The sequence below is a fragment of the Eleutherodactylus coqui genome, chromosome 11 (genome assembly GCF_035609145.1).
Source record: "Eleutherodactylus coqui strain aEleCoq1 chromosome 11, aEleCoq1.hap1, whole genome shotgun sequence".
NCBI lineage: Eukaryota > Metazoa > Chordata > Amphibia > Anura > Eleutherodactylidae > Eleutherodactylus > Eleutherodactylus coqui.
The window spans coordinates 121,561,005-121,578,783 of NC_089847.1; the positions used below are offsets into that span (position 1 = coordinate 121,561,005).

The 17,779-nt window shown below is 43.6% G+C and overlaps 1 protein-coding gene across 1 annotated transcript in view; it reads left to right on the forward strand.

Annotated features, from left to right (window-relative positions):
• The first annotated feature begins 2,278 nt into the window (after positions 1-2,278).
• LOC136582414 (tumor necrosis factor receptor superfamily member 10B-like) overlaps positions 2,279-17,779 on the forward strand; it is a 57,586-nt gene continuing 42,085 nt past the window's right edge. The window contains exon 1 of the mRNA XM_066583449.1: positions 2,279-2,380. Coding sequence (XP_066439546.1) covers positions 2,333-2,380 — 48 coding nt within the window. The 5' untranslated portion in view covers positions 2,279-2,332. The remainder of the gene's footprint in view (positions 2,381-17,779) is intronic.

A 17,779-nucleotide genomic window follows, 5' to 3' on the forward strand; every position in this document is an offset into this window, starting at 1 on the left:
CTACTTCTCCTGTTTTACAAATATGTTTAAAACCAAGTAAATAGTGATATTAGGGGATACTGTAATCGTAAACTTCAAACCCAAATCATTGGACTTAACCCCTTTAGGACCAGGCACTGTCAATTTACAGCACCTGGTCCTGGGCTTAAAGCTTAGCCGTATGTAAAATTACGGCGGCGCTTTAAGCCTCCAGGAGAGGTTATCATCAGCTGTTAGTAAAAGCTGATAACCCAGAGGAGAAGGCATGAGGGGTATTTAACCCTTTCTGTCTTCTGCTTCCCCGAGTGCACAGTGCTCAATGAGCACTGTGTACTAGAAAGTGAAAGTAAAGTGTAACTTCCACTATGGGAGCCCAGGGGTTATGTGACCGCCGGGGTTCCCTGCTACAGCAGAGCTGGAGGGTCATACTAGACCCTCGCCAGCTCTGCCAGTAACTAATGTCACTACAGGGGGTGTTTTCCCTGTAACTGTAACTCCTATGGCTGCCCCAGCTACAGTGGGAAAGTGTCAAAATAAAAAAAAAACATGTGAATGTCCCCCAGAGGTCTTACATGACATCATGGGGGGACATATATAGTTCCATACATAAGTAAGACAAAATTACAGAATAAAACAACAATACATACATAAGAAAGAAAATAACCCAAAACCAACGCCAACCTAAAACGTCGCTATAAGCACCCTGTGATCCAAAACCATACATACTATATATCAAAACATTCAAAACAAAATCATTCCCTTACTTTATTTTAGTGTAAATATACTAATTTAAAAAATAGCTAGAAATGTTTAAAAAGAATCATTTTGTTTAGCTTTTTACCCCCCAATAAAACTAAAAAAACGGGGGGAAAAGTCAGTAAAAAAGATATTTAAAAAATTGCCCTATATGTCACAGAAAAAAACACAGCAAAAATAATTTTTATAGCTAAAGTTAAAAAAATAGGGTAGTAAAACCACCACATGGGTAAAATCCCTAAAAAGTGTCTGGTCCTTAAGGTACAAAACAGCCTGGTCCTTAAGGGGTTAAAATAGCTGATAAAAGAATTTAAACATTCCAAAGAACCATTCCAAATAAAAAAAAACCTCATCAACATACCTATAATAACCAAGGATGTGTTTCATCCAGGACGGGGGTAAATAAAAAATTCCTCAAATTGCCCCATAAACAAATTCATGAATCTAGGGGAAAACCGTGTGCCCATGGCGGTGCCCCTCGTCTGAAGATGTACTTGTGAGTCAAACAAAAAAAAGTTATGCACCAAAATAAATTCGTTAAACTCCAGTAAATATATGTGTGCCGTGATTATGTGCAATCTATGATCATATTGCATGTATTGTATAAATTGATTTGTGAATTATTGAGGCCTCATATATTTTAATCATATCTTACTAAAGGTTATGTGTTAAGTTTGACATCATTCACCTTTCCCTTGTTTAGACCTGAATAATTATATACACTTTTAGGGTGGATTCAGACGACCGTATATTGGCTGGGTTTTCACGCCGAGCCGATATACAGTGTCCTCATCTGCAGGGGGGGGGGGGGGGGAGGATGAAAGGAGGCCGGACGGGGGCGGGGCTAAGTTCTGAGAATTAGCCCCGCCCCATCCCGCCTCTCCCCATTGCAAATAGTGCAGAGGGGCGGAGAGGAGGCAGAGAGGGGGTGGGAGATCAGAGCACTGCTCCTGGCTCTTCCAGCCTCCCCTCTGCAGAGAGAGACGAAGTATATTGGCTGGGCATGAAAACCCAGCCGATATACGTTCATGTGAATCCAGCCTTACACCATATTTACAGCTCTTATTCATTAGTATTTGGCCCAATGCACACAGGCGCATTTTTGCTGCAGAATTTGTGGCGGGCATCTGGCCACGGACTTGCATGGATGGCTTCCATTGTAGTCAATGGAAGCCGTCTGACCTGCGGCGATTCCGGAATGTCCATTTCAAAATCGCCGCAGCATCCGCGTCATCACCTAGCAACGGCGCAGCATTCCCTGCACTGCGCCGGCTGGCACACCTGCTGCACAGAGGAAAATTATCCGGGCAGAGTTTCTTTATGTTACACCTTTTTAAGCTTGTAATTTTTTTTTAAAGTCCCAGAAGACCCTTTAACCCCTCACTGGCTGTATCTATACTGCTTTGGTTTCTATAAAAGTTTCTGTCTCTTTTCTAGTATCCTTGTATATTTTATCTGCCAAACCAGCTGAGCAGAAGATGTTACGTCATTTCTAGGAAACCAGCCAATAGATTTCCCTGCAGGTATCTCTCCGCGCAGCCAACAGGTGTTGTCAGTCAACAGGTAGAGATCCCGGACATCAGACAGAAGATACACAATGGCATGTATGCAGCAGCTGCTCATCCTCGGACTGCTGTCAGCTACGGTAAGTCAACCTTCCTGCATCACAGACAGGTGTGCTAGAAACACGTAAATGTGCTGGAACTTGGCTGTACGGGAGGTTTACCAAGAATGGCGTTTCGTACACCGGTCTAAAACCGAACTTTGTTAACTATCCGGGACTCTTAAATCTGGAGCATTTTGATCTGTTCTAAAGTCAGGAAATTAAAAGAATGGCGTTATGTGTCAATGGCAATATGTGCTATTTTTTGACTATAGAATTGGTAAATCTGTCAGAAAGTTATTGGCCACGCCCCTTCCCAGTCAACATTGACACTTTGTTCACCATTTTTCAAAACTGGCAATTTTTTTCCAAAAATGGCGTACCACAAAATATTAAACCTTTTTATGCCAAAATATCACAAAGCAGTTGATACATTACTCTTCTGTATGTTGAACTGGGAGGCACAGCTTGTACATGTCTAAGGAGGAGCGTGTATCACATGTAACATCAGCAGTGTACATAGAGATCAGTGTGTCATTTGTATGTAGAAAAGTATACTTTATCATTATATGGAAGTGGCTCAACACCATTCATCCCATTCCCCCACCATACCTCTCAATAGGATTATATACAGGAGATCCCTAGGTTATACCAGCATGCTTCATATCACTATATACAGGGAGATGTATAACGTATACCAGCTGTACATATATATAATTATATTCAGGAGATCCCCAGGTTATACCAGCATGCTCCATATAAATATATACAAGATGTATAACTTATACCAGCTGTACATATATAACTATATACAGGAGATCCCCAGGTTATACCGGCATGCTCCATATCACTATATACAGGAAATGTATAACGTATACCAGCTGTACATATATAATTGTATACAGGAGATACCCAGGTTATACCAGCATGCTCCATATAAATATATATAGGATGTATAACTCATACCAGCTGTACATATATAATTGTGTACAGGAGATACCCAGGTTATACCAGCATGCTTCATATCACTATATACAGGATGTATAACTTATACGGACTATGTATAGTCTATATTTTTCTTTCTATAAGATGCAGTTCTTATTGTCCAGAGCCAGGAGGGTGGGGGTCTGTCAGATCCAGACCCCCATGACCACTGACTTACTCATTCGCAGTGCACTGATCGATCTCAAGATCGAGAGAACTCTGCAGCCATACATTCGGCGGCAGCGCAGTCCTCCCTCTCCCTGCTGATCAGTCTCCTACAGCAGATAATGCTGGAGATCACTCACATATTTACCCCAAGGTGCTGTTGCTCCTCTGTACACACAGGGACAGACAAGGACAAAGATCAAAGATCAGCAGGATCGTAGATGATGGCATAACCATGTGACCAGCAAGCAGCTGGAGGGATCATGTATGACTACACTTGTATGTGGGGATTTAGTGTTAATAAAACCAGTGTTTAACATGTCAGCTGCATGTGTGTGTGTAGATGTAGCAGAGCTATACAAAGTATGTGTGTGTGCATGTAGCAGAGCTGTTTGTATGTGAATGCTGCAGAGCTGTGCGTGTAAAGCAGAGTTGAATGTCCTGTAGAGCTATGTGTGTTGTGTGCATGTACAATGTGTGTGCAGCAGTGGTATGTATGTGTATAATGTGAACTTATGTGCTTGTGCCATTGTTTGAATGGAAGCATTATGTTTAATAGGAGCTGACTGTTCACTGTTAACCCCCTTTTCTATACTAGAACACCAAAGGTAATGATGGTAGCCCCTCCGCATTGTTAGACCCCCCTGAGAGGTCTAAATTAGTATGAAATATTTTTTTCTGTTATCTAAACCTGAGGCGGGTGAGGTGGGGGGTCTTATATTTCTAAAAATATGCTATATAATTATATAAAGAAGATACCCAGGTTATACCAGAATGCTCCATATCACTATAAACAGGATATGTAATTTATACCAGCTGTACATATATAATTATATGCAGGTGATACCCAGGTTATACCCGCATGCTCCATAGCACTATCTTCAAGATGTATAACTTACAGCAGCCACACATATATAATTGTATACAGAAGATACCCAGGTTATAACAGCAGTCCATATCACTAAATACAGGCAATGTATAATGCATACCAACTGCACATGTGTAAGTATATACGGGAGGTACCCAGGTTATACCAGCATACTCCATATCACTATATACAGGGAGATGTATAACTTCTACCAGTTGTGCATATAAAATTGTATACAGAAGATACCCAGGTTATAGCAGCATGGTCTATATAACTATATACAGGAGATGTATGTTCCTCTGGGTAGTCACTGCTTGTGCCAGGGTATAGTGCTTCTGTATGTTCTTTCCATCTTTTCTTGATGTCCTGCTGGTCGCCGATTTAATTCATGTCATGGTCCTTAATGGCTGCTTGGTGGGTGGAGAAAGGCTTCCTCACCTATTTCCCAGTGACAAATAATTCCCTGATGTGACCCTTTTTTAGACTAATTCAAGGCTCGTGCATCAGGAGTTCAGGAGGTTGTTCTTGTCTTTCCTGGCTCCTCTTTGGAATTTGGCATTGAGTCGCATTGCCTCATCCAGCCTTCCCTTAAGGCCCATTTACATGCAACGATTATCACCCAAAATTCATTCAAATGTCCGAAAGTGAACGATGATTGTTACATGTAAACGTGGGCAGTCATGCACTATTCGTTCACTTGTTGCTTAGCATTGTTTTTTAGCTGGCATAAAAATAGTTATCAGGCAGTTCAAAATTCTATTTGAGCAGCTTGTCAACTTGAGGGAAGTAAACATACACAATGAGTACATTGTTTACTCTGCAGGGAGAAGACAATGGAATCCTGCAGGCCCGATAATCTCCTGCACACGCCCACCTGAGCAAACAACTAGTTCTTCTTAAGGTTGTATGTCTGGGACCTGTGGTTTTACAGGTTTCCATGAGCACAGCTTCACAGGTGAGGGTTAATTGATCTGGCTAGGTGTGGTATTCTCCGCCAGCAAATCCTCTCGTCTGCTGCATATATATGTTTACAACTGGTGAGAGATGGCTGGTCATTTTAGTGCTTTACTTTGTGTTGACAACACTCAGAACTGGTGTTATGCATGCTTGTCTGAAGTGTCTCTCTTTCCTGAAGACGGTCTGGACACCTGTAGTCCTTGTTTTTATCATATGTAGACCACCCTCTTCCCTTCCGTTTAACAAGTGCGATCACCAGACATCTGATGTCTTATGTGTGTGTCAGATGGGTGATGCCTGACACTGCTCCCTATGTCAGCACAGTAGCTGACTCTCTCTATTGCCCTGGTGTGAGGATACTTGGACTAGCTAGGGTTTACCATCTGTATGCATGTGAGCTCTGGGTGGGGTTCCCGTTATATGTTGTATGCATAACCTGGTATGTTGGTGTGAACAGTGACGTGTGTGTTATTTCTATGCAAATGGCCAGACATGTGCTCTGTGTGCAGTCCTATTCTGTGATCAGTGTGTGTTAACAGTGTAGTGTCCTATGTGTGCTGCCATCCACCGCCCACTGTACCTGGTCCACCATCTCTGCTAACCTCGATGATCTGCATGATTGCAGCAGCTGCTCCAGTCAACCGGTCCCGTCCTGCTGTCCATTTGAGACCAGAGATTGGAGCTGCAGGAAGATTATTTGCATATTCCATGTTGAAGGAAAAGAAATGTCCAGTGTACTTGGAAAAGTAGAGGAATGGAAGCATGCGACCCAAATAAGCAGGAGAATCAGGAGTCAGTCAGCACCCATACTGCTTAGCAACCAGTACAAGGTTCTCACGAAGGACGGCCTGGTACTGGTTCCTGAGCAGAAGGAGAAGGAGGTACTACAAGAAATGACTCTACCCACCAAAAACAGCAAAGGGGGAAAGAGGTGCAGCAAGAAATTACTCTACCCACAAAAGAGAGCAGAGGAGAAAGAAGTACAGCAAGAAATGACTCTACCCACCAAGAACAGAGCAGAGGAGAAAGAGGTACAGCAGAAAATTACCAACAAAACAGAGCAGAGGAGAAAGAGGTACAACAAGAAATGACTCTACACACAAAGAACTGTGTAGTAAGCACACAGAGTCCTCTTGAATGGAGAAAAAGAAGTGTCATGGTGAAAAAGAAAAGGAGAGCGGTGGTTGTGGGGGATTCAGAGGAACAGAGGCCGCTGTCTGCAGACCTAACACCTCACTAGAGGTGTGCTGTCTTCCAGGTGCACAATTCAAAGATGTGTCTGATAGGCTGTCAAGACTCTTCAGTCCTCTTTCTCGTCTGCTCTCTTCTTTGTGGGTAGAGTCATTTCTTGCTGTACCTCTTTCTCCTCTGCTCTGTTCTTTGTGGGTAGATTCATTTCTTGCTGTACCGCTTTCTCCTTCTGCTCAGGTACTAGTACGAGGCCGCCCTGCATGAAAACCTGGCACTGGTTCCTGAGCAGTATGAGTGCTGACTGACTCCTGATCTTCCTGCTTCTTTGGGTCACATGCTTCCATTCCTCTACTTCTGCACCACCCATTCCTACTAATACATATAGGGACAAATTACACTGCAAAAAAGGACCTTGCAACTATCTGCAGAGACTTTGAAGATCTCGTAAAGAAGGTGAAGGAACTAGAAATACAGGTGGTCGGCTCTCATCCATCCTCCCAGTGGATGGCCATGGAATAAGGAGATGGAACAGGATTCTAGAGGTGAACAACTGGCTACGTAGATGGTGCCGTCAGCAAAGATTTGGATTCCTAGACCATGGAGTGAATTACCTATATGATAGACTTCTTGCTAGAGACGGGCTGCACCTTACATAAACAGGTAAGCATATATTTGGTGGGCGCCTTGCTTCACTCATTAGGAGAGCTTTAAAGTAGAACAATGCGGGAAGGCATGTGAAAGGCCAGGTAAAAATCTACAGAAGTGGAAAGAAAGAACAAAGACAAAAAATTCAGAAGGCAAGTAGAGGAGCAAGAGACACCGATCACAAACTAACATATTTCCACACAAATGCACAGAGCATGGGAAACAAGGAGAATTGGAGCTCCTAACACAGGAAGAGAAATATGATGTCATAGACAACACAGAAACTTGGTGGAATTATACACATGATTGGAACACAAGGCTTGAAGGATACAATTTATATATAAGAAACAGACCTAATAACAGGGGAGGAGGTGTTGTGTTGTATGTTAGGAAAACATTCATCTCCACAGAGATTCAAGCTTCAGAGCTGGGAGTTCTGTAGAAACTGTTTGGGTAAGAATACAAGGAGAGAACAACAGAAAGGACACTATTGTAGGCATTTACTATAGGCCGCTTGGACAAGCAGAAGATATGGATGAACTCTTTCTACATCAGATGGCCAAGCTCTCAAAAAAGCATGAAATAGTGATTATGGGAGATTTTACCGATCCAGACATTTGTTGGGAATCTCTCTCAGGTAAAAGTAATGGATTCCACAAGTTCTTATCCGCTCTTGCTGACAACTTTATCTTCCAAAAGGTCGAAGAGAAAACAGGAGGATCTGGTATCTTTTTTTTTTTTTTAAGGAACGTTTATTGGGCATATATGTCATATATCACGATACAAAACAACAAGGGAGAATCATTAAGAATACTTCACAAAATTAGAACATTACAGTTTTCTCACTCCCTTAATACCGTATTTTTCGCTTTATAAGACGCACTTTTTCTGCCTGCAAAGTGGGGGGGGGGGGGAGTTCCTGCGTCTTATAAAGTGAATGTGCCGAATATTCGTTTCGATCGCCATTTTTAGCGCGATCGCGAATTTAATGTGCGGCCGCGATTTATTTACCGCAATTGTGCGTTAAATTCGCGATCGCACAAACAAATGTGCGATCAGTTAGATTCACCTGTCAAAAAAAAAAAAATCATTACTCACCTCCCCCGGCATTCTGCGGCGCTGCTGCAGGCTGTCGCTCCCTCCTGGTCCCCGGCAGAGCATTGCTTTCTGGACGCGGGGCTTGAAATCCCCACCTCCAGAAAGCTAATACTGTGTTAGCTAACACACGCCGTCAGCCAATCACAGCCATTCAATGACATCATTGAATGGCTGTGATTGGCTAACACACGTGCGCCTTCAGCCAATCACAGCCATTCAATGATGTCATTGAATGGCCGTGATTGGCTGATGGTGTATGTTAGCCAATCACAGTATTAGCTTTCTGGAGGCGGGGATTTTTAAGCCCTGCGTCCAGAAAGCAATGCTCTGCCGGGAACCAGGAGGGAGCGACAGCCTGCAGCAGCGCCACCACCACTGAACGCGCCGCTGCCGAACGCCGGGGGGGGGGGGATGAGTAATTATTTTTTTCCCCGATTTTCCCGCTCTAATTGGGGGTGTGTCTTATAAGGCGAAAAATACGGTAGTTTATAATACTTTTTTTTTTTTTTTATTTTAAACAACTTTGACCATTATAACAAAGGAGACCAAGACTCCCAACCTGGGGAATCATAACAAATAGAACATATAACTACAACTTAAACCCACAGCTCCACTACCAATATTGCGTATACCTATTGTCCATGTAAGTCACAACAACCAATAGAGAAAAGACCTTCAGTTTTCCCAAAAAAGAGGAGTTAGCCAGGCACGTCCAGCACAGTATTGGGGCAGCCAACCCACAGACTCCATATCTTGGTGGACTTTGCAGGGCATCCCCAAGCCATATATGTCAATTTATATAGACGGGCAACACTATTTAACTCACGTAGCCAGGCAGCCCTAGTGTTTTTTTGGGGGGATGTTTCCAATTAAGTAATATTACCTTTTTAGCATAGAAAAAAAGCAATTTGTATAGGGTCCATGCTGTCGCATCGACCAGAATGTCCTCCACAAGGCCAAAGAGACAGACCTTAGGGGTGTAGGATACACTGTACACCAAGATGTGTCTCCATGAACTCAAGAACATCCCTCCAATAAGCTTGTAAAACATGATACTCCCATAACATATGCATAATTGTGCCTGTATCCATCAAGCACATTGGGCAGTCTGAACTGGAAGATAAGCCCATAGCGTTTAGATGGCTGGGAGTATAATAGATTCTATGAAGAAACTTGATTTGTATTAGCCTGTCTCTAGTACTTATTATGGGAGGCCCAGAGCCTGCCAAAAGGCCTCTCCAGTCATCCGAGTCCAGAAACGCTATATCCAAGCCCCATTTTTCAAGAGCCCTATCTCCCAGTGAAGCAAGGCAACGCATCAGCTGTCTATAGAAACAGGTGAGTGGCTTCAAGATATTAGCCATCTGTGCCAACTCCTCCAGCCGAGTCAAGACAAGGGGGATACTCAGGCCCTCAAATTTGGCTCTGAGGCCGGGTTCAAAGTTAGAAATGCCTAAAAGGGAGCTACTAGGGAGGACAAAATGTGTCTGCAGTTGTGAGAAAAAGTACAGAAAATGCCACCTTTGACAACATCTGAGAGGTAAGTGATCCCATGGTGTCTCCAGAAGACTATATCAGGCATGCATTGCAAGTGTGAGAGGTTGGGGTTACACCATAGAGGGATATGAGGAGACCATTTGGTTGCCTCATCAGGTATCAAATGAAGGGTGGCGTTCCAGATTTTGAGAGTTACCCCTATGGGCGCAGGTAGGTCAGCCACACACAAGGTGGGACCCCTTAGTAATAAGCCTCTCAAACTTTGTTCTGAGTCCACCACTCTGCGTTCGAGTCCCACCACTGGATTATAATCGGTGGATGACAGCCACCACTCCATACATAGCAACTGACTAGCCAAGTAGTAACAGTAGAAGTGGGGAAGGGCCAACCCCTCTTCATCTGTGAGCAGGCAGAGAGTTTCCAACTTGATTCTTGGGGTGCAGCCCCACCACAATATGCGAAGGAGTATTTTACTGAGAATTGTAAAGAATCTTTTAGAGATCAGAATAGGGGTCTTCTGAAATGCATACAAAAATTTGGGTAATAACTTGATTTTAATTAGGTTTATACGACAACTAGAGTCAATGGGAGTGAAGCCCACCGCGTCGCTATGTCTCTTGCCCAGTCCAAAAGTGAAACAAGATTATCTGTGTAAAAATGATCAATAGATCTCCGCACCACTATTCCTAAATAGGTGACGCTATCTGTCCACTCCAGGGGGGGGGGCAGGTAGGGCTAATGTTGCCACAGTGGCATCGACCGCCAGCAGGCCAGTTTTATCCCAGTTAACCCTTACCCCGGAGTACTCTCTGTAACTGTTAAAAATTGAGATCACTGAGGCCAAAGAGGATTCTGGATCTTGTAGGAACAGAAGAGTATCATCTGCATACAATGCCACTTGCTCTTAAGTTCTCAATTGAAACCCTGTGATCATCGTTGACACTCTAATCTGTATTGCAAGCGGCTCAATCGTGATAGCAAAGAGGGCTGGGGACAAAGGACAGCCATGACGCATTCCTCTACAAAGGAAAAACTGCTTAGACATATGGGTGTTCGTCCGCAACCAGGCCACTAGAAAATGATACAACACCTGCACCCACATAGTAAAGGTTGTCCTGAACCCAAAACAAGCCATCACTTTACACAGATATCTCCATTCCACCGAGACAAAGGCCTTAGCCTGATCAATAAAGACCAAGGTACGCTTCCCTTGGTTGGAATGAGACAGCGCGAGGTTAGTGAAGAGTCTTCTGATATTCATAGTTGTACTCTTGCCTGGCATAAATCGTGATTGATCAGCGTGTATGATGTGACTAAGGGCCCTATTAAAACGCACTGCCAGAACAGAGGCCAAAAACAATTAAAAAAAGGATTTGGGGGGGGGGGGTATGTCAAAAGCAAAAGAAAAGTCAAAGATGCTATTGGATGCTTACAAGATGAAAAACAGGGAATTGGTTAATAATGATGTTCAGAAGACCGAACTTTTAAATTCCTATTTTCTATCTGTTTTCTCTCAGAAGGTAGATGGAACATCAATTGATCTTCCCTGTGCTATTTGGGGAATAAAAGAACGCAGACTATCTATAAGCAGAGAGATGGTGAGGGAACACATAGCTAACTTAAATTAATTCAAGTGTCAAGGTCCAGATGAATTACATCCTCGGATACTGGAGGAAGCAGCGGAGGTAATTGCTGAACCACTCGCCATAATCTGAAAATTCCTGGAGAACAGGAGAAGTCTCAGAAGATTGAAAAAGGGCAAATGTTATCCCTATCTTCAAAAAAGGGAAGAAGGTGGATCCAGGAAACTACAGGCCAGTGATCCTGACTTCTATACTGGGAAAGATCCTTGAACAAATTATTAAACAGCATGCATGCAAGTACTTGGATGAAAATGGAGTAATTAACCAGAGCCAGCATGGATTTGTAACAAACAAGTCATGTCAGACGGATGTAATTTTCTTCTAAGACAGAATAACTGACTGGGTTGATCAGGGAAATGCAGTGGATGTAATATATATGTTGACTTTCCTAAAGCATTTGACAAAGTATCTCATACCATACTTAATGAAAAAAATGACCAAATATGGGAGTAACAAGGCAACTGTTAGGTGGATTCACAACTGGCTGAATGATCGTACTTAAAGAGTGGTCATAAATGGCTGCACATCCAAGTGGAAGAATGTATCACGTGGGGAACCACAAGGACTGTCCTAGGCCCAGTGTTGTTCAACATTTTATAAATGATCTGGAGAAGGGAATTGATGGGAAACTGATCACATTTGTGGACGACACAAAGCTAGGAGGGATAGCAAACACTAGGGAAGAGAGTGAAAGTATTCAAAAAGATCTACAAAAGCTTGAACAGTGGGCGGCGACTAACAAAATGATATTTTAAAAAGGAGAAATGCAAAGTCCTACATCTGGGCAAGGAAAATGAAAAAAGCACACACAGAATGGAAGGAATTGGGCTGAGCAGCACATGTCAAAAACTTGGGTATACTAATAGATCATAGACTGAACACTAGTCAACAATGTGATGCAGCAGCCAAAAAGGCAAACACAATTCTGGGATGTATTAAGAGAAGCATAGAGTCTAGATCACGTGAGGTCATTATCCCCCTCTACTCTTCATTAGTCAGACCTCATCTGGAATACTGTGTCCAGTTCTGGGCACCCCACTTCAGAAAAGACATAGACAAAGTGGAGCAAATTCAGAGGTGAGTTACCAAGATGGAGAGCGGTCTGCAAATCATGCCCTATGAGGAACGGTTAAAGGATCTGGGAATGTTTAGCTTGCAAAAAAGAAGGCTGAGAGGAGACTTAGTAGCTGTCTACAAATATCTGAAGGGCTGTCACAGTGCAGAGGGATCAGCCCTATTCCCATTTGCACAAAGAAAGACTAGAAGCAATGGGATGAAACTAAAAGGGAGGAGACACAGATTAGATATTAGGAAAAACATTCTGATTGTGAGGGTGATCAATGAGTGGAACAGATTACCATAGGAGATGGTGAGTTCTCCTTCAATGGAAGTGTTCCAACAAAGGCTGGACAGATATCTGTCTGAGATGACTTAGTGATCCTGCATTGAGCCGGGAGTTGGACCCGATGACCCTGGAGGTCCCTTCCAACTCTACCATTCTATGATTCTATGATTTCCTGGATCTTCTCCTGTAAGTCCACCATCGCTCTTCCCTCTCACTTTCCCTTCTTCTGTCTTCCACTTGATCCTGCTCCACCGCTGCCTTCCTCTTCTTACTTCTTCTCTTTCTTTCTGGCTAGCCTCACCTTTTCCTGCACTAGCTCCACCTCTTCCAACTATGGGCCGTTGCCCCCCCCCCCCCTAATCTATTCTAAAACCTGTCCTACAGTCCCTGGCAGCTGCATTAACCCATTCTGCTGCCTTCAACTCGCATCAAATTTTCTCTATATGGCAGGACGCTTGAGCTTGCATAGTCTGACCCTGACTTTAGCTATAAGGCATTGGTGATTGGGCCCATAGTCTGCACCTGATAGTGTTTTTGCAAAGAAGACTGAACCTTTCCATTTCTGCTGGCAGAGGATATAGACGATGATTTTGTTTCAATGCTGCCCATTTGGGGACTTACAAGTGTAGAGGCATCGTTTCAGCTGAGTAAAAGTGCAAGTGATTCAAATGTTGTTTGGCTGGCAGAACTGCACAAGGCGATCCCCAGCATTTTTCTTCTCCTCTAAGCCAAGTTTGCCAACCACTTCTGCATCCTCTCCTCCTCAGACTTTGTCGTTGATATCACCCATGATGTAGATAATGTCCTTTCTTGGGCTTTTGTTGCACTCGACTTGGGCATAGAAGTCCCCAATGTCCTGCTCTGAAGCATCTCCTGTTTGTGCATAGACTTGGATGATGGTTGCTTTCAGAGGTTTTCCTCTGATGCGGATGGAGATGACCCTACAATTGATGTATTTGGGGGTCTCACGATCTTTTTGTTTGTCACAACGGCAACAGCTTTTCTCCTTTTCAAGTAATAAATGGTGAATGTCATCCAAGCTGAAGTCCCGAAATCCAGTCCAATGCAGTTTACTGACTCATTAGATTCACAGTTGTTCTTTTCAATTCTCTTAAGGCGCTTAAGTGACCAAGGCTTAAGCCCATAAGTGACCAACCCTGTTTGCGCCTTAGTGACCAAGCCAAATTTTGGAAATCTGGCGTGTCACTTTAACATAGAATAACTCCGTAAAGGTTTTGCATATCCAAGTGATTCTGACAGTGTTTTTTCGCCACATATTGTACTTCAGGTGGTAAAAATAGACCGATAGAATTTATGTAAGTCACAGAGACAGATCGGTTCTCCTGGATGAACTAGTCACTGCTGAGAACCTTCTAAACTAGATAATATAAAATATAACTTATTGAGAATATTAAAATTAATAGGGACCGCTAACTAAACATAGACAACAAACTTACACAAAATCTGGACAACTGATACCCAGATTGGTATCCTATAGATACCGTACTAACGTAGAGCGGGTCCTTAACAGAGTGAGTAGTGGTGGTCTGGATAACAAGACTCTGGATATGTGGCTCCTATTGGAGATATAGCTCCCACCTATTTCTCTGTTAAGTACAGTAGTCACCTATAGATATCCTAACAGGTAATGTTCTTATTGTTGCACTATATGCTCCTTTAAATATGAACGCCACATAGGGCATTAGTGTACAGTGGATTTTCTGAAGCCAGATACGCATGTGATATTAGATGTCACTATGCAGACGCTTCAGGGACATTAAGCTTGTTCTCTTTGGTTTATGTGTTAAACCTATATGACGTCTTTGATTGTCAATAGCTACAGTTACGGGTTTTTGCTAAGGCTGCTACATGTATTGTACTCATGTAGCCAAAACTATAAATTCAGAAAGCAAGAACCATTGGCTATTGAAAGTTTATCCACCGTTCTACTAGGGAGCGATCGTGGGGAGATATCAAAACCCAGGATATAGAAGTGCAAAATTTGGGTACTACTGTAATAGAGGTAATGTCCGTACTACATTGGGAAAAGCCTGACTGTCCTTTATGCAAATATCCTCATGGTGGGACTACCAGTTAGCTCATGCGTATAGCAATAGAATTTATGTATATTTGTTAAAAGCGCCAAAATTGGGGAAAATTTTGAAAAAATTATCAATTTTTTTCACACTTTCAATTGCAATATCTCATGTACAAACATACTGTACAAATTTTTGTTAAAATATATATTTCCATCTGTTTACTTTATTTTGGGCACACATTTGAAAAATGCATTTTTTATTAACCATTTAGGAGACGTACGAATTTAAGATTGATTATCAACATTTTGCGGAACACGTTGTTTTCCTACATCAAGCCAGGATTGCAAAGGCTCATAGGTGTCAGAATGATAGATCCCCCCCCACAAATAACCCCATGTATTGACTGTGGGGTGTCAAGAGTATTTTTACCCCACAGTTTTTTTTTTCCAGAAATTAATGCAATTTAGAGGAGAAAAAAATAAAATTTCACATTTTTGCAAATACGTCATTTTATAGCCAGTTTTTTTTTCTATAATGCACATGAAAATGAGGATATACAACCCAAAATGGATACCCTTGTTTGTCCTGTGTTCAGAAACATACCCATGGGGTTGCAAGAGGGCTTGTTTTTTTGCAAGGCGAGCTGTAGTTTCTATTGGCATCATACAATAGGCACATAGGACTTTTTGATTAATTTTTATTCCATTCTTTTTGGGAGACGGGTTGAGCAAAAAAAAGCACAATTCTAGCTTTGCGTACTTTTCATTTTGACTACATGCACCTCGTGGGATAAATACCAAGTTATTTTAATAAATCAAACTTTTACGGACACTTTGATACCAATTATGTTATTTTAATTGCGTACGCATTTTAATGCATATAATCGGATAAGGTGTTTTTTTCCCCATCTTTATAATCTTTTTTAGATACTTAAAAGAAAAAGCCGTTCTTAAAGGGGTTGTCTCGAGGAAGCAGTGAATTTTTTTTTTTTGCCCAGTCCCCCTTATTAAGCATACATTACTAAGCCCCCCTGTAAATGACTTTTCTAGCTGGTTTGTACTTACAGTTCCAGCGTTTCAGCAACTTATAAAAATTTTCCCAAGATGGCCGCCGGCTCTTTTCCCATCGCTTGCTGTAGCCCGACGTGCGCGCTCCCGAGACGCTACCAGCTGTGTCTTCCTGACAACCAGACGCCCCGCACCTGCCGACCGGACCCCTGGATTGAACGCGGCCGACCACGGCACACAGTCACCCACCGCCAGGCAGCAGGTAACCGGCACAGCCCCCCCCCCCCCCCCCGGCACAGCGACAGCCCCCCCCGGCACAGCGACAGACCCCCCCCCCGGCACAGCGACAGCCCCCCCCCGGCACAGCGACAGACCCCCCCGGCACAGCGACAGACCCCCCCGGCACAGCGACAGACCCCCCGACACAGCGACAGCCCCCCCCCCCCGGCACAGCGACAGCCCCCCCCCGGCACAGCGACAGCCCCCGACACAGCGACAGACCCCTCGACACAGCGACAGCCCCCCCCGGCACAGCGACAGCCCCCCCCCCCGCATGCGCAGAAGAGCTGTAGCGGCGAGCACACTGAAGCGGCTCGTGCTGAAAGGAGAAGACCGGACTGCGCAAGCGCGTCTAAAAAAGCAAGCTGCCAGCGAATTTAGACGGAACCATGGAGACGAGGACGCTAGCAACGGAGCAGGTAAGTGGAATAACTTCTGTATGGCTCATATTTAATGCACGATGTATATTACAAAGTGCATTAATATGGCCATACGGAAGTGTATACCCCCACTTGGTTTCGCGAGACAACCCCTTTAAGCTTATGGACTTGAACTTGTGATCAATTGCACAATAAACTGCAATGCTTTTATATTGGACATTTGCTGGCATCATTTTAAGTCCTAAGGGCTCATGCCCACGGCCAGGTCGTATTCTGACTGCGGAATCCCACAGCGGAATCAGACCAGGCGCTTCACAGAGACCCTATACTCACCTCTCCGGATCTGCTGCGAGAATCCCATCTGGCGAGCTGGCACGCATGCGCAGTGATGTGTATTCTCGCGATAATAATGATCTTCATTTGTATAGCGCCAACATATTCTGCAGCGCTTACATAGACAGGGGGAATACAAAAAGACAAAAGTACAAAAATTACAGAACCGCGGTTACATACCCTGTTTCCCAGAAAATAAGACCCACCCCGAAAATAAGACCTATCGTGATTTGTCAGGATTTTTGAGGATGCAGAATGATTTTTCAGGCTTTTTGAGTATGCTTGAAATATAAGCCCTGCTCCAAAATTAAGCCCTAGTTACAGTTAATAAGAAAAGGAAATTTAAATAGAGTCCAGGCAGCTATACATGTAAAAAAGTGAAATCTTTTGGAGCAAAAATTAATATAAGACACTGTCTTATTTTCAGGGAAACAGGGTAGTAATCAGTTGATGGAAACAATAGGGGTGAGGGTCCTGCTCCAACGAGCTTACATACTACAAGTAATGGGGGGATACAGAAGGTAAAGGGTTGGAGATGTGCACAGTATGGCGAGGTGGAGAGTGTGGGATTCTATACACATAGACAATGGTCAGACATTTAGCCGTGTGATGGCAGAATCGGTATGACTGCAGGAGCGGTTTATGATGGCTAGCAGGGATTGCAGTCAGTAGGTCAGGGAGCATGTTATCAGGCGGCGTACAGAGGGGTTTGTTTAGGGAATGCGGTATGCCTCCCTGAAGAGGTGCGTTTTTAGAGCACGCCTGAAGTTCTGCGAGTCCTGGATTGCCCGGGTAGCCTTTGGTAGTGCGTTCCAGAGGACCGGTGCTGCTCTGGAAAAGTCTTGGGGGTGGGAATGAGAAGTTTGAATTAGAGGGGTTTTGTTAGCAGAGCGGAGAGCCCGGGCTGGGTGATGGATTGAGATGAGGGAGGAGATATAGGGGGGCGCTGCACTGTGGAGGGCTTTGTGGATGAAGGTAGTGAGTTTAAATTGAATTCTGTATTTAACGGG